The sequence below is a fragment of the Drosophila virilis genome, chromosome 5 (assembly GCF_030788295.1).
Source record: "Drosophila virilis strain 15010-1051.87 chromosome 5, Dvir_AGI_RSII-ME, whole genome shotgun sequence".
Classification (NCBI taxonomy): Eukaryota; Metazoa; Arthropoda; class Insecta; order Diptera; family Drosophilidae; genus Drosophila; species Drosophila virilis.
The window spans coordinates 13,721,418-13,744,078 of NC_091547.1; the positions used below are offsets into that span (position 1 = coordinate 13,721,418).

Genomic DNA, 22,661 nt, shown 5'->3' on the forward strand with positions numbered 1-22,661 from the left:
ACGGCTCGAATCGGCTTTGGCAAAGGGTCAGAGTCATTAACATGCTGTTGTCGCTGCCAGTTCAGAGCAGCATTTAGGGGCGACATCTGCACCTTTCTGTGTGACACTGAGCAGGCGTGGGGACCAGTCGGCGGGGGGGCGACTGCTTTGACACCAAAAGCCAGCCACGCCCATCTATGAAGTGGAAGCTGGCGGGCAAGCTGCCCAGCCGCAGAACATGTTTGTGTGCCAGTGGCAGGACTCGTTGGCAAGGACTCACACATGCAACGGCAGGCGGCAGACGGGAGAAGGCAGCGACCAAAAGTCGGCAAAGCAACCGAATTTAATACAGCATAAAATGGCATTTTCCAAAATCGCTGTTTGCTTATGGAAATTTTGGGTGCTGTTTTCTCGTTTCCGCATCATATGGACTGGCAAACGCAAAAGACAGAAGAAGAAAAAAAGGCAGATTTCGAAAAGTTTTCATTTTGTGGCTTGGGGTTTTTTGTCAGCTTACATACGCCCCTGGCCATGCCCTTCGGCACTTGGAGTTCGTTTCACTTAACCTTTCTTTGGGCGCTTCAATTGCTGCACCCTGTTTGCTGCATATTCCTTTCGAATATGTCGACGTCGATGGACGTCCAAAAAGTTTGCACTGTTTGAACTTTGGTTACTTTTTACTTGGTGTTGAAACTTTTTGGTCCCAAAGTTTTCAAGTATTGCCCCGTCCCGCTGGGTAACTGACTGTGATCGGGCTTGAACCTCGTGTGTGTGTGTGTGTGTGTGTGTGTGCTTGGGTTTGCCGGATTTTGGTCAAGCGAACTAATTTGCAAGTGCTCCATCAGCTTAAAAAGTACTAGTACTAAGCAGTTAAGTTAACTATTTGGATTGGATACATTTGTCATCATTTCAAATCAATTATAACGCAGCCGAATTTCAAGCTAATCAGCAAAATACAGGGTATACGCTTGTAAGCATCAACTTGTGGGAAAATCTTGGCCTCTTATGCAAGATCAGGATGTTATCAAAGTAATAAGTTGCTGAAAAGTATGTACGTTTGTATGTAAATCTTAACTTGTGCGCTTAAAGTTATCAAACCTGAGAAAGGGATTTGTCTATAATGCAGTAAAACAAGTCAATTAATAATAAAATGACTTTCAGCGTCTAGCTCTTCATACATATATGTTTTCAAACTGTTTTCATTCTGGGGCTAATCAGCTTTCTTGTGTAATGCCTAATACAATTTCCAAGAGCTGCCTCTGCTGAGATCTGCCGACATGTGCTCAAGTTGCGTCCTCTGTCCTCTGGAGATTACCCGGTAAAGACACAAACCTCACACTGGGACTTTTGGCTAGCAACTGAAAATGTTTGTTGTGCTGGTGGGGAATTTGGATGAAGGGTATAATGAGGGGCTGATGCGAGTATTAAAACTTAATTTAAAAACCATTGCATTATATTTGCATGCGAGACAAAAACACCTTGGGAATATGCTCTTGCTGCAAAGAACTGACAACGAATGACGTCCTCTCGAGTAGCTGCTGCAAACTGAGCTGCAAGGCGTCACTTTACGCAACTGTACAAACAGTTGCACAAATAATAAAGAGCGCTCCCTAGTTGTGGATTGGGGACTGTGGGGGGCGGCGGTGGGGACGATGGGGATGTGGGCGTCGGGACTGTGAGGAGGGCACTTTTAAGAGCGAAAAACACATTTTTGCACTTTTATAGCGCAACATCTTTTGTACGCGGCGTCCACTCGTCCTTCCCGTTTTCCGGGCAAACAAAGTCCCAGCCACAGGACACTCGCACAAAAGCAGACAGTCATCCTGGTACTGGCAGTGGCAATGGCGGCTGCCTTTAATAAACCCACTTTATTGTTTAGAGCCCAAATAAAATAATCCCCTTAAATGATGCCTTCGCATAATAGACGCCTGCTGCTTATTTTACTGCCGCTGCCGCTGCCTCTGCCCTCTTCATATCCTTGTTCGTGCCTGGGCGACGTTGTCGTCGTCCTTGCCAATTCGTGCCAAGTTTCTGCTTTGTTGCGCTCGAAACACAGTGGGCCACATACGATTTAACAATGTAAAATAAATTTATATTCACAAAAAGTTATAAAATAATTGAATGCAATCATAAAGCTATAATATAATTGTAAAAGTTAAAATGTCAATTTCGTATTTGTATCTAAAATAATATACTTCCTTTATTTATGAAATTAGAAAATAGCCAAAGGTATTTTCTTCTAAAATGCCTTTGCACACTGTTCAATGTATTTTGCACCACTGTGCATTTGGGGTCTCAGTCTGGGTCCGGGTCTGTGTCCGTGCTCGAGCTGAGCCCAGGCGTTTGCGTTAGCGTCACTAATGATGATGATTTTGTGGTAAAACGTTGTGTTTGTGCTAATCGGGACAATATTATGCGGCAGTAAAAAGTAAATGACTCAAGACAAGACAAGCCACGGCAGGGAACCAAAGTGGGCGGGGAGAAAAACAAAGACGCAGACACACATACACACAGACACTCACACTCACGCTCACGCATACAGACAGGCTGAGAAGAAATAGAGAGATGGAAATGGAGGAAGCACACGGCAGCTGGCAGTCAATGGCAGAGGCGAAACAGAAACGCCTTTCACTGCAAAAGATAAAGAGCAGCGGCAACAAAGGCGACTCTGCTAAGCCAAAAGAAAAGGCGGGCAGAGCCGCAGCCGGAGCTGGTGCCGGGACATGGCCGCAGCCACAACGTGGCGATTGCCATGCCTGGAGAGCGCAAAGGATAAACGGTCAGGGCAGAGGGTGCATGCTGGCAGGCGGGCTCAAAGGACGACAACCCACAAGGGTCGGCCTCGCACTCGCACTCGCACTCTTTCTCCATCTCGTTCCCGTTGTCGTCCTCGTCCTCGTCGTCGCCTCGCCGACTCCAGTCGACTCGACCCGTTGCGTCTTGCTGACTGCTTGGCTGACTAATGCGAAAAATACGTAATTGCGCATAAATACGGGATTAACAAAGTGCTCGTCGTCGTCGTCGTCGTTGTCGTCGTCTGTTGGTTGTCGCCTTTGCCGGCTTGGGCTTTGTGTGCGGGTTTTGGGCCGCTCTGCATGCTGGCTAGCTAGCTAGTAGCTACCCTTGGGCTGGCTTGTGGATTCGCAAGAAAATTAGGCATTACAATGTGCATAAAAGGCTGCGAATGCTGATGCGGCTACTGACGGCGTCAGCTTGTGTGGTCATAAAAGGGAAACCAATTCGATGCCAGAAATCCTGTAAAGCATTTGCAGGGATTTGCGGAATTAGTCGGGCACAAATTCAGTCTAAGATTTGGATATGGATTCGGTATCTGTCTCCGTCTCGGTCTCGGTCTTTTTCTCGGTTTTGGTTTGTGTTTCGCGCTCATTGGGCCTATTAAGGGTGAATTGATGGCAATCCATCACGAAGTACACTCAATGGGATTAAACAGATTTCAGCTGGACAATTGTGTTTAGTTTTGAATGCGACACAAATAAGTTGCTTCCCGTTTAAACATTTGCTCCTAATCTCCTCTAGAAACAATCAGTAATAAATTCTATAAAATTGGTTGTATGTATCTATATGATGGGACACATCTTTCTTGATTTTAAATTAAACATTTACACACAAATTTAAACTCGAATGTATTCTTTGAGATAAAATACTAATTTCGTTTTCAAATCTTATTTATCATTTCAGGTGAGTTTTCATTTGAATTCTGTGTTAAGATACGCTAACAAATGGCAGCTACTGTAAGTATTTCCCATTCGAAGTTAACTGAGGCTGAAGGATTTTTATGGGCTAATCCAAGCGAAAAGGTGACAATGAGAGCTCTTAACGGGTCTCTCGTTGGACCTTGCTATGACTATGCCGCGTCGTTGATGCACAGCAGCTTAAGAGCCAAGTGCAAGTCCAGTGTGAACAAAAAGAGTTGAGCCTTAAGCTGATCAGGATAACAGAAGCAAGTAAAACAAACGACAACGACTCAAACCCCAGAATTGTTAGAGCAAGGACCAAAGCGGAAAGCAAAACAAAGGCGTGACTAAAGGCGTTGCGGGTTATCCAGAAACTGGAAATCAAACTCTGCGTGCGCTTATCGCCTAACCACTCCATGTGGTCTGCACACACACACACTAGCAGATGATAGATAGAAAGAGGAAGAGGCAGAAAGGATAGGGAGCTAAAGATACGAATGCATATGCACTTACATGAAAGTAGACATGTGAGGCGCGTTGAGGTCTCAAGGACTTGGGCTGCAAGTCAACTCCCAGCTGGGTCTTTGAGCGAATTGAAGGACTTGTGCAATTCACAGCATGTAACACACACCCACACACACACACACACATGATGTCAAAGTTGAGGTTGCAGTTGAAGCCCAAGTTGAGTCTTTTGGCTCGTCAGGCGTGGCATTTCCTCTGCACGTTTTAGCACAGACCTGGACACACACAATGTCACATATGCACACATAGACAATCCTATGCATCCTTCAGGGTAGTCCTCAATATTCCCAGCACATGGTTGCATTAGGCACTTGAACTGCCTTCATTCGATGCTCTGTTCACAGGGGTAAAGAGGGCAGAGTGAGACATATGTGACCTTACGACTGTCTATGCATATTCTCAATCCGTATCGACAGACGAGTAGCAATCGAGAACTGCTTTTAGATGTACAGATGCGTAATATTATTGATGATCCCTAACATAAAACTGCATTGATTGTATGCCAGCTGACAAATGGGATCATTCAGGCAATTTATCAGAAATGTAGGTAATCCCATAATTGAGCAATTCCTTTGATATTGTAAGATTTTAAATGTTAATATCTGGATCAATTGGCAATGAATGAAAATATTCCCTATTTTATAGAATGTAGATTTTATAGACGTAAATGTTAAAGGCAATTGCCCATAGTTTCTATAGGAGTAAAATGATATACAATGCGATTTAATACGGTTTAGCAGATATCTCTTTACATATCTGCCAAAACATATTCGCTGTAATTAACTCCAATTCACATCAACTATATTTAGCTAGAAATCGGAGTTGTTGAAATGATATAATGAAGAATCTTTGCCAGTTTTCCGTTGAGAGTCATCATTTCTCTCGGATGCCAAGTTCGTTTAGTGCTATAATTCGTTACATTACGAGTTTTTACAGTAGTTCCTGGTAGATTCTGTGAAACACGTTGCCAAATCCTGAGTATAAACCTGGAATTCTGCAGCCACCAGTTAGCTTTGCGCATGTTTACACTTAACAGCTCAGTTCAGGCCAGTTCACGCTGGAGGCAGCTACTTGCTCTGCTTGTAGGTTGGCTTTTGTGCCATGGCCGGGCGAGGGAGTCATTTGTTTGGTCCTGGCTGGAATTTCATTTATGCTCGCCATGAATGCGTTTTGCACTTGGAATGCTATGAAGTTGTGCATTTCTTAGCGCGCGTGCGGGGAATTTCAGTGTGGAATTCCTGCATTCTGGACATGCCGCAGACATTGTCGAGCAATGGCAATGGGCCACCAACAGACAACAGACAACAGACAACAAGGACAATCCGCAAACAGCAGTAGAAGCAGCAGCAACAGCAGGAGTCGCAGTCACCTATGCAGGAATTCCGTGCTTGTGCTACACAATTTCTCGCAGTGTCCGGAGTGGAGTGCGGCATCTCCTGCACCCGCCCACACGCCCAGCTATTATTCTGGGGGGCACTTGTTTACCAAGAGCAGCTGCCGCAGACTCGCCAGAATGTGACTGAAAGTATTTAAATTGTGTACGAATGCGAAACAAAAGTTTGCAAACATTTTTCTTGCAACTTATTCCTATTTGCTTTTGCGTGTCGTCTGCATCTTGAGCCTTGCCTCTGTGTGTCCTGCGGAATGCACTGGAGCGATATTTGCTCGCTCGAAGACAAAATAACTGAAATGCTTTTGGGTTTCCAATTAATTAAAATCAGCTCTCCATGCTGCTTTTCAGCAGGTCCTTCACTTTATTGTCAAGCCGGCAAATTCTATGAAATTATTCTAATAGCTGGACAAAAACATTTGCAATTGCTTTCCCTTTGCTGTAAATTTGACACGCAAGTTTTAATTGCTACTTATGGAGCTCGGTCGGAGCTTTGACAGGGGCGTATTGTTTATATGACTTTCATCGAAAGGCATTAATTGCCAAGTGCAAAAGCAAAACGAACATTTATTCTGCCATTCGCTTGGGAAATTTGCATTGTGGCACATTAATTATAGATTTATTTCTATGTACGAGCATATATTCAGAGCATATACATATACAGAAATATCAACTGAACCCTGCAATTACATATAAAATTGAATGCTCGATAATATCCGGAAAGTCACACAACTCTCAAATTCTAGAACAGAAATTATGTGCATGGTACGTTTGCGTATGTCTATACATACGGATAATACACTGCGAAATATTTGTGGAATGCATTTGCAACGATAAACTGTCGCCTGTGTATCGCTCTCCTATCTTCCATTCCAGGAATTAGTTAATGTTCTGTTAGAAAGGGTTTTATAATTATGAAATAATTGGTCGATATAATTTATGTTTCGCTTATGGCCTGTCTCTTTATGAAGCCCACCTGTTGCAGGAATATTAGTTTGTCCAACACATTGTGGGACATATGCAAATAATTCATTCAAACAATTCATACAATAATTTATGGTATGCTGATATACAATTGATCTAGGAGATATAAAGTGTGAATGCTCAGCTATAGTTGACTTGCTTAACTACACTGATTTTGTATTCTCCATATTCTTTATCCTAGATTTGTTTTATGTCAAGTTTAAATTCACTTGGCTCCTCCCCCTAACAGCTAAGGGTATTCTAAAGTAGCTTCGGAGTTTATAGTCCGATCTTTAAGAAAGAGCATAATGATAAACTCGATCTGCGTATGGTAAAGTATCTAGTTTTTGAATGTGACCCGCTCGCACAGACATGATCAATACTTAATGTGCTATCCATTAGCATACACAAGAATTCAATTGAAAAATTGAACTTTAATTTATGACGCGGGAAATAATGCGATTTGCTCACGCTCAAATATTTCTAATGGCTAAATAGAAACTAGAGGCTACAATAGTGCTCAATCAAATACCCTGTATAAATACAGATTAACCAAAGGAATGAGCTGCTGTCCACATAGTCAACATGCCCGCCATGTTTATGTGCTGTCAGGTGCTCTGCGTAATTCGTAAAATTTTAATGCTAATTGCATTTAGTTTCGATTATATTATTCATTTTGGCCCCAACTCCAGGTAAGTTCTTGCTATGTGCGGCAACTGTGTCGTCTTTTGTGCCTCACCGCCCTCCCGTCAGCTGCTAGGCAACGGGACCAGGACGCGGAGTAGGCTAGGGTATAGGGTGTAGGGTGTCGAATATATGGTCGAGGACCGCAACAGCAAGATTTAATGTATGAAATTATTATGCATATTTATTGTTGTTTTGTTTGGTTAACAGTTGCGCTTGCCGGCATATATTGAACACTCACTTGCGTGTGTGTGGGTGGGTGTTTGGTCATGCAATCATATTATGATCCCCTGCTGCTGCATCTGAAATTTTGCCAATTTCAGTTAGTTAAATGTAGGCGTGTGTGCAGCCCCATTCCCAGTCCCACTCGCACAGCCCGACCCACTTCGATTCCCTCTCCCGGGCAGCAACCGCTGAGGACAGCAGCCAAAATTGATGGCAGCATTTGTGCGCCCGTTGCGATGCTTTAGACGGGATTCGGTTACTGCGGTGCCCATGCCATAACCAGCCAGGGCATCTATTGGCGGACCGGCGAGCTCCTTGCTTTAGTTACCATCCGTTCGATTGCAGCAGTGCCATGTGACCAGGCAGCCATTTGGCCATGTGGCCATGTGGCCATGTGACCATGTGACCATGTTGACCGCAACAGCCCAACAATAATTAATGCATGAGCTGCAAACTAACCAAACTCTGGGCCTGGCCAAGTTGCTGTGCCGTACCGTGCACGGAGACCGAGACGGAGGTGTGCCTGTAGGGGCACTTGGTTAGCCTGCTGCTGCTTCCCATTGAGGGGCCTGGGGGCCCCACTATGCTGACCGGCTCCCATCCGAAACGGCAGCTGCTGTCGACGTGGCCGCCTCCGTCGTAACGGCAAATAATTGCATATGAAACCGCAGTCGCAGCCAGCTTGAAGCAGTTGACGGTTCGTTCACTGGTCGCATTGCAGCGAGGTTCGCAATACTGCAAACCACTCACACACACTCTCTCACACACACACACACACACACACACACACAGCTCAATTTATAATTAATTTAGAGAGCCATGTTCGCATGTTGACCAAGTCCATTTCCAAGCTCACAGCCTCCTCTCCTTCAGCTTATGAGCTGATTACAAGTACATAAATATAGATGAACATATGTTTGTTTACTTAGCTATTGCATACAGACATTCTGTCTGTGACTAAGCTCAGTTTTCCAACCAAGATGGTTCCAGTCAGATATGTTTCATTATCAATTCTGTTTCAGATGCGATCAGCACTTACTCGCACTTGCATCATGTGAAAGTAAGGTACGGAAACATGCTCTAATTTCATTAATCTTACAATAGATCAACATGCTCAACATTTAAATATGGCCTGTCATATATAGTAAATATAGCCTCAATTATAGACTAATCTATTCTAGGACACGAACATGCCTCCTCGTTCTGCTGTTACTTCTTGAAGAGCACTTTTCTTATCTTAATACTTAAACTATTTGTGGGAATATTCTAATTGTGATTACATTTTGTATTCTAATCGAGTACTCCCAACTTGTGCATTTTCAGCTGTTATATTCTCCTTATTTTGGCATCACTTGAATTTTAGATTATTGCAACCGGGGGTCGATAATGTGCCCACGCCTATTTGCCACTTGCCACTTGCCACTTGCCACATGCCACATGCCTCATGCCGCATTCCAAATGGCACATGGCCTGGCTCACAATATTGCAATTGATTTAATTGTGAATGTATTTATTAAATAAATTATTCATACTCCGCTCGATTGCACTCCTTGTGCATGTGCTGCGGCTGACCTAAACATGTCCCGGCCACAGGGGCAGGGGCAGGGGCGATACGAGGGGCAGCCTCGCCGTTTGCCGTTTGCCACTGTAATTAGTTGTGGTAGAATAATCGCATGCAACCGGCGACTGCCCCCGGGCTACCCCGACAGCGCCCCACCGCATCCGTGACCCATCCGCTGGCACAAAGGAATTCAATGCTGGCAACTACTATTTAAATGTGTGCGGGTGCGGCTGGGTCAGAGGGCGGGCTGCTCAATGTTTATGTGGTTGTGTAAATGTGAATCGCTGGATAGTCGGTCGGTTTGTCGGTTGGTCGGTCGGTCGGTCGGTTGGTTGGTTGGTTAGTCGGTTGTCTGGTCGGTGCTTACATTTTGGCCATTCGAGTGGTGACATTTTAATTTACCCGAGCGAGAAAACCAATTTTGCAGCATTGAACCAAATGCAATGACAACAACAGCAACAACAACAACAGCAACAGCAACAGGATTCACAGACTGGAGTGTGCCTAATTTATTCAACGTTTATTTATTGGCAGTTATGATTTGTTTTATGTGGTTTGGGTATGCCATTTAATTGACTTTGCGCAAATTGCATTTGCATGGACAAATTAACCGACAAGCATTTGGCGAGTCAATAAGCCAAAACAAGTCGAGCGAAATTTGGCCACAGATCTAGCCTTGATGCTGGCAACTCGATCAAAACTAAATACACTTTACACACAAAATTAAGTTTAACTAAAAATACAATTTACACAAAAAAATTCTAAAGGTAATGTTCACTAGAAAATATGTGCAAAATCCTTTTTTACTCATGAAATCCATTTGCCGGGATAAGAGAGAAGGGAAAACTCATGTCTAGTTGCTTCCTTGTATTGATACTGAGCACTCAGATGGGATTTTAGTATATTCGAACCCCAAATTACAATATGTATGGAATACCCATACACATTCGTTTAAATTATAGGTCTTATGAGAAGTACGTTTTTTGCCTGGACACTTTGGGAATGTGATGTCCAGGGCAACCTGAGTATAAACGATTGCATAATCCGACAAAAAAAAATTGTTAAATCTGTCATGTCAGGTCTATGTGGGTTTGTCAAAAAACGCAAATAGTTTTCGCTGACAAAAAAAAAAAAAAAACGGGCAAAAATGTTGGCAAAATATTGATGGAACTGCCTGGAATTCAGCCTTTAGGAGTCGAGTCGAGCCGAGTTGAGTTGAGAGCGGAGTTGAGGCACGTTGCGTCAAGCCGGGGCACTCTCCTGTTGGTGTTCTGATTAAATTCGGCAAATATCGCTGATGCTTGCAAATCGCCGCTCAATGCGAAACCAGAGCTGGGCGCCAAGCCAGATGGGGGGGGTTGGAGATGGCCATGGGGATTGTCATGGGGAAGAGGGTGATGTCGAGGGACTATAGCGTCGGCCATGTTGAAGTACACAAAACCCATGCAAACAAACAGGCATTTCATGGCAAACAAGAGCGTCGAGAGCAGAGCCGAACCGAGAATCTGCTGGCTGCCCCACCCAACGTCACCAGTTGGCAGCCAGCTTCGAAGCTCCCAGATCCCAGGTCGACCCACACGCAGTTAGGCAAACTGGCAAATACGGCGGCATTGGCATCGGAATCGGCGGAGGCGCCTTTGTTTGGTTTTGTGAGCCACGCAACGGACACGGACGAGGACGGGGAACAGGGGCTGGGCTGGGGCTGGGGCTGGGGTAGGGGTACGGATCGGGACTCAGTCGCTTTTGCAGTCGTTGGCATTTTATTGTTGTAGCCGAGAACGGGTTGTTGTTTTTGTTGTTATTGTTGCTGCAGCAGTTTCGGGCATTATTTCGGTTTAGTTTGGTAAATACACATGCAGCACATGCCTCGTGCATCATCCCTTTCTCCCGCCGCAACCCTCCTGCTGCCGTCCATCGGTAAATTTGCCTACCCAGAGTACTGCTGCCCGTGCCCGTCCCCCCCTCGCGCGTGGAGTGGCAACCAGCGCAACCAATCCAGCCAGGAGCTTAGGCAACCGTTGTTGCTGTTGTTGTTCCACCCGTCGGATGGCAACGCCACCGCCAGCAGCATCTGCATCCGGGGACAGGCAGGCGCAGGCTTTGCGCCCGGCTGCATTTGCGAGGCACGCACATCAAAATCCTTGAATGCATTTCGTGCATTAAATGAAAACTTCTACGCTTCGGTGACCAGACTTTTGTCGATTCGAGCCACATTCTACTCAATAAAACCAATAAAAAAAATCGAAAACTAATTTCTTCTATGGCGCCAGCACCTGTTTCCCCTTACGCTAAGTTTCTTTACTTTAATGACAACAGAAGTGCATTAAACTAGCTCCATCATTTTCGAGAATAAAGCACAAAGAAACTGTGTACACTTTAAAGACTGAAGACAAGTAGATTCTGGCCAGCCAGGATTATGATCCAGATGATGATGATGAAATCCAGTTGCCGTTGTGCACGAGGAACGCGACAAATGGCTTTCATTGTCGGCGGCGTCGCCAAGCTCAGCAAATTCCATTCTGGCATTGAATGCGAGTCGGGGCACAGAAGGCACCTGTGTTGCTGCTGTCGCTGACCTGAAAGGGGCGGAGCAACGGGGCGTGGTTGTCATATCTGAAAGCAATTTGGCCCGAGCGAAACGAGCAACAAGAATCGATAAACTCGTTGGGCGTGCAATTTGCGCCGTGAACAGAGGTTCTCAAAAGAACGAGTTACGTGGACAGCGTGGACAGGAGGCTGGCAACTGCATTGGATAGCTGCCCATGTCCATGTCCGTGTCCGAAATTCAAGTTTCAGAACTTCGCATTTGCATTTTGGTATCCCGGTGATGGCCTCTGTCGTTCCTGGGCCCCATATCAAATGCAGCGAGGTGTAAGCGCAATTTTCGAGTCCCTGCTGCAAGCGGGGCGACATCAATCAGTTATTAGCACAGGATGTTCACACATTCCTTCAGGCCTTTCTGGGTGACTAATCCGTATCGCAGCAGTTGGTTTGTGTACTTGAAACCTGCTCAACATAATCTATATCAGATCATTCGATCCAGATTGAGCTAACCAAGTTATTGCTGGAAACTAACTAACTTCTTCTTTTCTTCTGATTCTTTAATTTGCAGTGCCGCCCAAGGCTGGACAGAAGCGACCGGCTACCAGCCCAGCTCCCCACATACCCGTGCCGCATCATCTGCAGACGCCACCGAACTCTAGCAGCGTTCCAGGGGCGTCCGTTGCAAATAGCCCGGCTCCGCCCACGTCGAACAGCGCACTGCTGAACCACGCCCTGCCCACCAACCATATTGGCGCCCAGTCACCCCAACAGCAGCATCAGCAGCAGCAGCAGCAGCATCAACAGCAGCAGCAGCAGCAGCATCAAGCGCATCAACAGGCAGTCGCCGCAGCTGTGCAGCAACAACTGGCGGGCGTGGGCGTCGGAGTGCCTCCGGGCGCCATCAATGCAGCATCAGCGGCCAGCGCGCGTGGCTCGTTTGCAGCTGCACTGCGCACGCTGGCCAAACAGGCGGACATCAAGGAGGAGGATGACGCCAACACGGCAGCCCGAGAGCGCAACGTTCCCACATCCGCTGCCCAGCCGCCGCCCAACGCCGGACCCGGACCTGTAGCGCTCAACTCGGTGGCCGGACGCGGTGGTGTTTCGTCAGGCGGTGTCGCTGTCGAGGATCGCCTCGCTGCCAACAAGAAACGTTCGCCGCCATCGCCACAGCCGCCAGAGAAAATGGCACGGCTCAGTCACACGCCGCAGGCGGCAGCCATGCAGCCGGAGCTGCTGGCGCGCAGCGGCTTTCAGCCCTACAGATCCGATGAGCGGCTCATGCATCCGGCAGGTGCCTTCCCCCTGGAGGCCTACTCGCACTTTGCCGGCCTGCCCGGCATTCCCCCAGCAGGTAAGCACGACCCGAAATCCAATCATTTACGAAAAGATGGATGCACGAGAGTCCACAACATTAAATTTGTTGTCTCTGGCTAACAGGACATCGATATCGATTCTTATCAATTTAATGCAATCGGAAGATTTTCATGATTTAAATCAGACTTCATCGGGGAATGTGATTGCTTTAAATTCATGATTAGTTCAGTTCATAACTCAAATCCTAGTTTCACTTATAAATAATGCATGCATAACTAATGACGACTAATGACTCATCGATTTCTATTTTTACAGCATTTCTGAATCCGGCGGCGGGTCTGCCCTACTCGGATCCGCTGTACTTGGAGCATCGCTATCAGCTGTTCCGGGCGGCTAGCGGGCATCACACACATCCTCACGCAGCGGCACTGTATCCGCCGATGGCGTCGCCCTATTCACATCTGTACTCGATGATGCCGGGCGCAGCTTTGGGCATTTCGCCGGCAATGCACGATAGAATCAAGCTGGAAGAGGAGCACCGGGCGCGGCTGGCGCGCGAAGAGGAGCGCGAGCGTGAAATGCAGCGCGAAAAGGAACGCGAACTGCGCGAGCAGCGCGAAAAGGAACAACGCGAAAGAGAACGCGAACAGCGCGAGCGGGAACGTGAGCAGCGCGAAAAGGAGCAGCGCGAAAAGGAACAGAAGGAGAAGGAGGCGCGCGAGCGTAAAATGCGCGAGGAGGAGCGCGAGGCCAGAGAGCGGGAACGCCAGCAGATGCTCAATGTCACGCATCACTACTCCAACCAGCTGTACGCGCCGCTCAACCGCAACCTGCTCGGCTCCATGATACCGCACATCAGTCTGGGCCTGCGTGGTCCGCCCGGCGGCCTGCACAGTCTCTCTAGCATGTCGCACTATCACGCGGCGGCGGCCAATGCGCAGCGCCAGAGCCCTATGGGCCTCAACTTGGGCATGCCTGGCATGCCCTCGCTGCCGGGACACGGGCCAGCCAATCTGCAGCATCATTTACAGCAAGCAGCCATGGGCCTAGCCGGACATCCCGGTGCGGCCGGCCTTACACATCCCGGCTTTTCGGCAGCCGCTGCCCTGGGCCTGGGCCCACATCCACACAGCCTCAATTTGAGTCACGCTCACCTCTCGCCGCACCATGCTGTGCACCAGCTGCCGCCGCACTCCGTGGCCAGCTCATCGGCTGGTCCCAGTCCCGGGGTGGCTAGCAGCACGGCTGCCACGTCCGCGTCGCCGCACAGCAGCCTCAACCTAACGGTGGCAACCAGCAGCATGGCTCAGACGACGTCCACGCCCACGGCCAGCTCGCACATTCCGACCATGAGCCACTACTATCATCATGGCCATCTGGCGGCCATACATGCAGCGGCGGCTGCCAGCGGCTTGACACCCGTCGCCGCCCATCAGCAGCCCATAAGCGCCGCAGCTCATCCGACGTCGCCCAAGATTACGCCGCCACTCGGCGCAGCGCCCAATGGAGGATCCCGCGCCGCCAACAGCCCACACGCCATGCGCCACCATATTGCGGCTGTCGTCGCTGCGGCCGCCCAGCAGCAGTCGGTGCTGCTAGAAAAGACCGGCGGAACGGCAGCAGGTCCACACACGCACGAGCCAGCTACGCTGGACCTGACCGGCTCCAACTCAAACTCGAGCAACCAGGCGCAGTCGAGCGCCAGCAACAGCACATCCGCTGCACATGAGCTGAACGGTATTGAGTCCAACGGGCCCACAGATGGCAAGGAGGCGCAGACTCCGCAGACTGCAGTTAAAGAGGATGCACTGCAGAGCGCCACACCGCCTGTGGCTCTTGAGAAGAAGCCGGCAACGCCGAGTGCCAACGCCAGCCAGGAAAAGACGCTGCTGCCGGACAGCTCGCCGGAGAACTCGTCGCGTCGCAGCGCCAGTCCGCCCAATACGGACAACAACAACAGCAGCAGCAACGCGAACACCAATACCAACAACTCGAGCAGCTCGGCAGCCGGAGCCGGAGCTGCAGCTGGAGCGGCAACCGGCGGCCCACAAGGTAATAGCAGTGCGGAAGTCTGTCCAAAGGTTCTGGCTGCCTGTACGCCGCCTGCCAGCAAGCAGGAGCAGTCAGAGCAGCCAGAGCCAACACAGCGAGCCAAGCTCTCGCCGGACGACGCGACATGCGTGTCCGGTGGCAGCGCGGTCACGTCCACCACAAGTGGCAGCAACTCCCCGCCGGTGGTAAGCAGCAGTACCAACAGCGGCAGCGCGAATATTGCGCCAGCAGAAGCGCCTGCTGCTGCTGACGAGGTCTCCACAAGTGCCACGCCTATTGCCGAGGCATCCAGATGATCCTACCTAATCAAAGAGAAACAGAAGTGTCTTCATTCAGCTACTGCAACAGTTGTGGAAAGTCGACGGACTCAGTCAACTGGGAGTAGCTTGTGAGATCGAAACTAGTTAACATCTACCTTCAACTTAGCCGTTAATCCAAATGCCTATTTATAAACGAGTATACAATAATTTGTAACGTATTGCATCATCCTCATCATCGCCTAGGTGGAAAACAATTACCGTGTTTTTTTAAATACATGCTTATTATTAACATTATTATTATATACTTATTATCTATTATGATTTCTTTTTATTTAATTGTCAAATGTTTGCTTAGAGTTGCCCAAATAAATCATTTTGTTTATAATTCATGTTCTCTTATCATTTCAATTTCTTGGCCTCAGTTTTTGTTTTGTTTTCAGCTCAGTTTTTTACTACCAACATCTGAGTTGATATAGCAATGCCCGGCTTTCCATCTGGATGTTTCTAGCATCTCAGACTTCAAGCTATCGTCATAAAACACAGATACTTCTCTATAGTGGAACCGGCCGGATCAGACCTATATATCGTAAAGCTTTTACTTGTAGTAAAAACTTTGGAAAATGCGAGATACTGAAAATATATTAATTTAGAGTATATACAACTTTACTCATTTTTCACTAAGATGAATATTCATTAACATCTGTAAGAATCATAAAGTTTTAATAAAACCGTATTTTTTTGTTTTAGAAGACAACAAAAGTGCGGTGCAGGCACTTGGTCGCAGCAATACCGCCGAGGAGGCAACAGCCTTATGACACCAACTGTTTAGCAACTCGAACAACTAACTAATGAAAAACTTTGGCGATATTGGGATGTATCTTCTGTCGGAACGGGCACTTCATCAACAGCGCAAGCGGATGCTCGACGAGTTTCTAAAGCTTTAGGGAACCAGCTCGCTAAAAAAAAAAAGATAGTCGGCGCGTTATGGTTCGGCTTAGAATTAACTATTGGCCATGAGGAGCATAAGCCGCCATATAAACGTACATTAATATGCATACCTATCATGTAAATCCCCTTAGCAGATATCACATATTTGTTTGTTCTCGGTGTTACAATCTAATGTTTATCCAAAGTTAAGCACAATTCCACAACTCGATTACATCCATGCAGATGTAGAGTTTGGAATTCGTGTAAAGGTCAACTACAATTGCATGAAATGTAAAGTTAATATTGTATAAATACAAATATAAATATTGTGAGATACTCAAATGAATTATATCGCATTAAAACAATAAGAATTTTAGGCATGTGCGTAATTCTGTCTAATTCAAAGAACCTCTGAATGTAGTTTGCGTGCGTATAGAAAGTCTCCATCTGAAGACAGCCCGTGCGATTTAAAGTTAGTTGTAAAATTTAGATTAAAAAGCTCGTAAGAAATTTATATATACAAACGGAAACGAAACATTCATACTGAATAGTTGTATTTTATTCTTAAATTGCTAATAATTGTGATTTGGAGAGTACGAAAAAGAAAACGAAAAAGATAATGTATGTATATGTATTATGTAAATTGAACTCAAATACAAGGTGGATAAAACGGAACTGAAATTTAGGTAAAACAAAAACAAATCAAAATGGATAATCTGGAATGGATTAGCAAAATCGCGAAAGGCTTAAATTATTTTTCGAAATTGTCGAATTTTTTTCGTACACTTATGTGAGCAACTTTTTGGCCCTTATAAGCGCAACTCTATATTATGTTCCCTTTAGTTTTTATACAATTTTTATAGTATTGCCATTGGGCACTTAAATATAATTGATACAGATGCAGAATAACCAATAATTACTTAGCAAATATTCGAAACTAAGCAAGCCCCAAACATACCCAAGCATTATATTATTGTAACAAGGCTCTCATTCCCATTGTATTTCATGTTCATGCTTAATTGGTGCATACATATTAAGTAGCTAATACCTGACAGCCAAGTGAGACATTGAAAGCCTCTAGGTATTCACTATTTGTCCAGTTTTAGTTAACTCTGAGCTCTTTACTCACAATTCGCACCCAAACGTACTTGTGTTTGAGATTGCCTAAAATAACGATTTAATTTATTTTTTTAAGCATAAAAATCTCGAGCAATCTGTGATATTATAAAACAAAACAAACAAAAAGAAAACTTGACAAGTTATAGCATTCGAACGTCGGCTAACCATTTGGAGGGCTAATATCTAAAAATCAAATATAACTCATTGTCGCAGCGATCGTGTGGAAATGGACTTTACGAGTGCATGCAAAACTTTTTCCGCATATGCATTTCCATGCCAATTCCGACCTATGCAAATCCATGTTTTCTTTTCCTTATTGAAACAACTTTGTAAGAAGAACTTAAATGAAACTAAGATGTGGGTATGAAGGTATCAGTTAAACTGAAAGTGAAAATATTTTTATTAAAAAAAAACACTAGTTTACAAGATTTCCGGTCTATGGAATCTGGTACTTGTTTTGCCTTTAAAATTGCCGCCACGATTCGATTTAATCAGTTCTTAAAATCAGTTTCCTATATTGTATGCGCAACTTCACATGAGCAAAAGAAATTATATACTTGAAAAGACAAACAATAGAAATTTTTGGTTGGCAGTTGGTGAAACAGAGAATAAAAGCAACTATCAGAAACTGTTGATCGTAATATTTGTGTAAATTTGTAAACTAGTGGAATCGTAATAGTTCTTGGATAATACAATGCATGCGGCTACAACGGATATGAAATGGTGCGCATAAATATATGTAAACTTAATCCACAAAATGCGAATGCAAATAAATAACGCATAATAGTTTCAAATACAAACCTTAAACAAAATACATAAATTAAACGTATTTCTCCCTCAATCTTCGTTGTGTGTGTAAAACAGAATACAAAGTGTAAAACATAATTTTTAAGCTAACCAACAATTCCAAATAGAGATCATCGAGCAGCATATTTTGAGCAACAGTTGAATGTATGATCATAACAATAACATAACGTGCAACAACCAACACATCCAATAACTACAAATTATCTCAAACGTGTGGCAAGCAACAAAAGCCTGACACATCCAACAAATTATAACAATCTTGTGCAACTTTACTTAAGGCATTTATGATTTTATTGAATAAACTGTACGTAAGAGATTATAATCATGTCTTTTTGTTCAAAGCTAAAGCGTCAGGTAATTAAATAATATATTCAATTATTTTTATATATATTTATAAACCGACTTTCAAATCCAATCGATAGATAGTACTGATCCTTACGAGTCCAATTTGGTATAAAATTCTAAAAACAAACATTTTTTGGCCGAGATATTCAAAAAAAATCATGAAAACAAGTTGACTTTACAAACAAATTGTTTTTTGCTCAACAACTCTTTTTAGCCCATCGATGTTTACAATATTTGAATGGCAATTTGTAGTAGGAATCCATACCAATTCAAAAAGGTGTAAAATCACAAAATCGGACGTGTTTTGGCCGAGGTATTCAAAAAAAATCACCAAAAAAGTGTTGAATTTCGAGCCGACCCCGATTTTGGCAAAAAAATGTGATGTAACCCCTTGCCATTTGGTCAATTTTGGTCAAAATTTAGATTTTCTATTTTTTGATGCCAATCGATAGTTCTGATCCTTACGAGTATAAAATGGTATAAAATTCCAAAATCGGACATTATTTGGCCGAAATATTCAAAAAAAATCATCAAAAAAGGTTCACTTTGCAAACAAATCGTTTTTTGGTCAACAACTTTTTTTAGCCCATCGATGTTTAAAATGTTTGAATAGCAATTTATAGTAGGAATCCACACAAATTCAAAAAGGTGTAAAATTACAAAATCGGAGATAATTTGGCCGAGATATTAAAAAAATATCACCAAAAAAGTGTTGAATTTCGAGCCGACCCCGATTTTGGCAAAAAACGTGATGTAACCCCTTGCCATTTGGTCAATTTTGGTCAAAATTTAGATTTTCTATTTTTTGATGCCAATCGATAGTTCTGATCCTTACGAGTATAAAATGGTATAAAATTCCAAAATTGGACATTATTTGGCCGAAATATTCCAAAAAATCATCACAAAAGGTTCACTTTGCAAACAAATCGTTTTTTGGTCAACAACTTTTTTTAGCCCATCGATGTTTAAAATGTTTGAATAGCAATTTATAGTAGGAATCCATACAAATTCAAAAAGGTGTAAAATTACAAAATCGGAGATAATTTGGCCGAGATATTAAAAAAAAATCACCAAAAAAGTGTTGAATTTCGAGCCGACCCCGATTTTGGCAAAAAACGTGATGTAACCCCTTGCCATTTGGTCAATTTTGGTCAAAATTTAGATTTTCTATTTTTTGATGCCAATCGATAGTTCTGATCCTTACGAGTATAAAATGGTATAAAATTCCAAAATTGGACATTATTTGGCCGAAATATTCCAAAAAATCATCACAAAAGGTTCACTTTGCAAACAAATCGTTTTTTGGTCAACAACTTTTTTTAGCCCATCGATGTTTAAAATGTTTGAATAGCAATTTATAGTAGGAATCCATACAAATTCAAAAAGGTGTAAAATTACAAAATCGGAGATAATTTGGCCGAGATATTAAAAAAAAATCACCAAAAAAGTGTTGAATTTCGAGCCGACCCCGATTTTGGCAAAAAACGTGATGTAACCCCTTGCCATTTGGTCAATTTTGGTCAAAATTTAGATTTTTTATTTTTTGACGCCAATCGATAGTACTGATCACTACGAGTATAAAATGGTATAAAATTCCAAAATCGGACATTATTTGGCCGAAATATCCCATACAATCATCAAAAAGGGTCTACAAACGAATCGTTAGATACTGATAAATAACACGCGATTTCCATCCCAATTGGGGGAAAAGCGAGAGTCCTGATTTTTTCACCTTCATGCATAATATAGACCTAAAATACTGAAGACACTTAGTTTCAACTTTGGTAAAGGTACCTATATTCTAAAAAGTATTTCAAACATAAAAACATACTTTACCAAACTTAAAAATGAGTGCACAGAAAAGTAGTTGCCTCATGATGCGCGTAAGACATCCGCCTTCTTGACGTACTTTAATATTCGCAGGATTGTCGACGGCGTTACGCCCTGGATGCGGCTGGCTGCGGCAATCGTTTGTGGCTGTATAAGAGTCAGTTTTTGACGCTCCTCATTGGACAAGCTCAGAGATTTGGAGAAATAGTCAATGTCGCCGGGAATGCACAAGCTCTCCTCCCGTCTTACATCCTCCACGTCACGCTGTTGTTCATCCACAAAGAACGAATAGAGTGCTTCTATCTTCAGTCTGGTAGCCAAGTCGTTGTCGTCCCGTAGCCAGCTTAGCTCGCTTGGACACAGATCTATAAGCTGGTTAACCGAAATGTTGTCAGCAGGCACAGCAAGCATGTCAAACGCAGACTTCTGTATGGAAACCTTGGCTTGTGGCAGGCCCAGTGCTTGCCGCCAGAAATTGCTGTGCTTCTGCAAGCCCCTTAGCGCCTCTATGCCGGTCTTAAGCTTGTGCTCCGTCTGCTGAAAGTGCCGGTAGCGCTGCTCACTGACCAGCCCGAATTGGTAGCCCTTCTCCGTTAGACGCATATCGGCGTTATCTGGCCGCAAAGATAGTCGGAACTCAGCTCGACTGGTGAACATGCGATACGGTTCGTTGGTGCCCAGAGAGGTGAGGTCGTCGATTAGTACACCAATGTAGCCTTCAGTACGGCTAATATGTAGCTGGCGGCCATCCTGGTGCAGAGTTTTACCGGCAGCATTCGCACCTGCTATGATTCCCTGGGCTGCAGCCTCTTCGTAACCTGTAGTGCCATTCAACTGACCGGCGAAGAAAAGGCCCGACACGCGCTTCGTTTCCAGCGTTGGATATAGCTCGCGAGGATCAATGAAATCGTACTCTACGCCGTAACCGGGCTGTACCACCTCAGCTTGCTCCAAGCCCTTAATGGCATGCACCAGTTCGACCTGTTGAGCGTGCGGCAGGGTGCACGATATTCCCTGCGGATAACATAGCGGGCTGTCAAAACCCTCTGGTTCTAGCCAAACCTGGTGAACCCTGGCGCCGAATCGCAACACCTTCGACTCAATCGAAGGACAATAACGCGGTCCCGTAACCTCCTCGGTGACATGCCGATTCACGTGCAAATTATCACGCACAATTTCATTGACACGTGGCGTCGTGTAGGTCAGATAACAAGGTAGCTGCTCCGAGGCGGACAGCCACACTTCATGATTTAGAAAAGAGAACGGCGTGGGCGGATCGTCGGCCTCGTGCTTCTCTAATTTTGAAAAGTCCACGCTATTCTTAGCAATACGCGGCGGTGTTCCAGTCTTCAGGCGACCCATGCGAAAGCCCAGTCTGTTCAGAGCCTCGCCGAGCGCCTTGGCGGGCTTATCCCCCATGCGACCTGCCTCCTTTACTTCTAGCCCGATGTTGATGTGCGCGCGCAGAAAAGTGCCTGTTGTGAGCACCACCGTGCGACTGTGAACCAGCTCTCCGTCGCTTAAAAGTACTCCATTACAGCGCGCGCCACCGTTGGCGGTTTCATCTGCATCGATTTGAAGATTATCTACGGCCGCTGCTCGGATCTGCAGGTTTGGGGTGTTAAACAACTCCTGCTGCACCGCCCGCTTGTATAGCTGGCGGTCAATCTGTGCTCTTGGCCCCCACACTGCCGGTCCGCGGCGCTTATTTAGCACTTTGTAGTGAACACCTGAAACATCACAGCAACGGGCACAAACACCGTCGAGGGCGTCCACTTCACGCATAAGGTGACCCTTTCCAATGCCACCAAAAGACGGATTGCACGACATCTCACCAATTGTATCCAGTTTGTGGGTAAGCAACAATGTGCGAGCGCCCATGCGGGCAGCAGCTGCACACGCCTCTGTACCGGCATGCCCGCCTCCAATTACAACCACATCATAAATATCTGTTTGTGCCTTCGAGGAGTACAGCCGGTTCCATGCCCATCCTCGGGTCACGCAATAACGCAGCTGCTGCATTATTAGCATCAGCAAGAAACTAGTGTTGGATATTGTGTAAAGTTAGTTCTATAATTTAAAGGAACTATTTCCATAGTTCTTCTTGCTAGCTCGATACCTCTTTAATTCCGTCTAGCGTATTGTTTGTTGAGTAAAAGGTTCATTATTATTAATCCTTTTTAACTATATTTTGTTTATCATTGCTGGAAATCTTTACTTGAACAAATGTTATTGAGAATTCTCATGCTGTAAACTTTTACTATTCACAAGCTCTAAACGTTGTTCGTCAGCCAGTATACGTTTTAAATTATTTTAGACAACGTTTCTTAATTAAATTTATGATTATTTATATAAATATATTATAATAAATCCACTCATTGTTGTTAAGTGCTTAGAACTTTTTCACTAGTATTTTTTTGTGGTATTCTTGCTTAATA

At 44.9% G+C, this 22,661-nt stretch overlaps 2 protein-coding genes across 9 annotated transcripts in view; one reads left to right on the top strand and one right to left on the bottom strand.

Annotated features, from left to right (window-relative positions):
• Positions 1-16,617, top strand: part of px (plexus) — an 86,879-nt gene extending 70,262 nt beyond the window's left edge. For 5 of the 7 annotated variants that reach the window (XM_015173801.3, XM_070209781.1, XM_032436757.2 and 2 more), the window contains 2 exons: positions 12,135-12,920; positions 13,199-15,580. In XM_015173801.3, coding sequence (XP_015029287.1) covers positions 12,135-12,920; positions 13,199-15,231 — 2,819 coding nt within the window. In that variant the 3' untranslated portion in view covers positions 15,232-15,580. Of the gene's footprint in view, positions 1-3,678; positions 3,732-12,134; positions 12,921-13,198; positions 15,581-15,942 lie in introns of those variants that run through there. The other 2 variants (XM_015173800.3, XM_070209782.1) reach the window with 2 other exon arrangements.
• Positions 16,618-18,467: 1,850 nt separating this feature from the next.
• LOC6626289 (protein MTO1 homolog, mitochondrial) lies at positions 18,468-22,629 on the bottom strand. Of its 2 annotated transcripts, none has more exons than XM_032436760.2 (2): positions 20,225-22,629; positions 18,468-20,144 (listed from the first exon to the last, which is right to left on the bottom strand). In XM_032436760.2, the coding sequence occupies exon 1, from the start codon at positions 22,252-22,254 to the stop codon at positions 20,266-20,268; it is 1,989 nt and encodes a 662-aa protein (XP_032292651.1). In that variant the 5' UTR covers positions 22,255-22,629; the 3' UTR covers positions 18,468-20,144; positions 20,225-20,265. The 2 variants fall into 2 exon arrangements, with proteins under 2 accessions (XP_032292651.1, XP_002050065.2); XM_002050029.4 differs by lacking the exon at positions 18,468-20,144 and having other exon boundaries at positions 20,167-22,264; positions 22,343-22,629.
• Positions 22,630-22,661: the final 32 nt, after the last annotated feature.

Coding starts and splice junctions, on each gene's coding strand:
- LOC6626289 (XM_032436760.2), bottom strand. CDS start 22,254: ATGCTAATAATGCAGCAGCTGCGTTATTGCGTGACCCGAGGATGGGCA.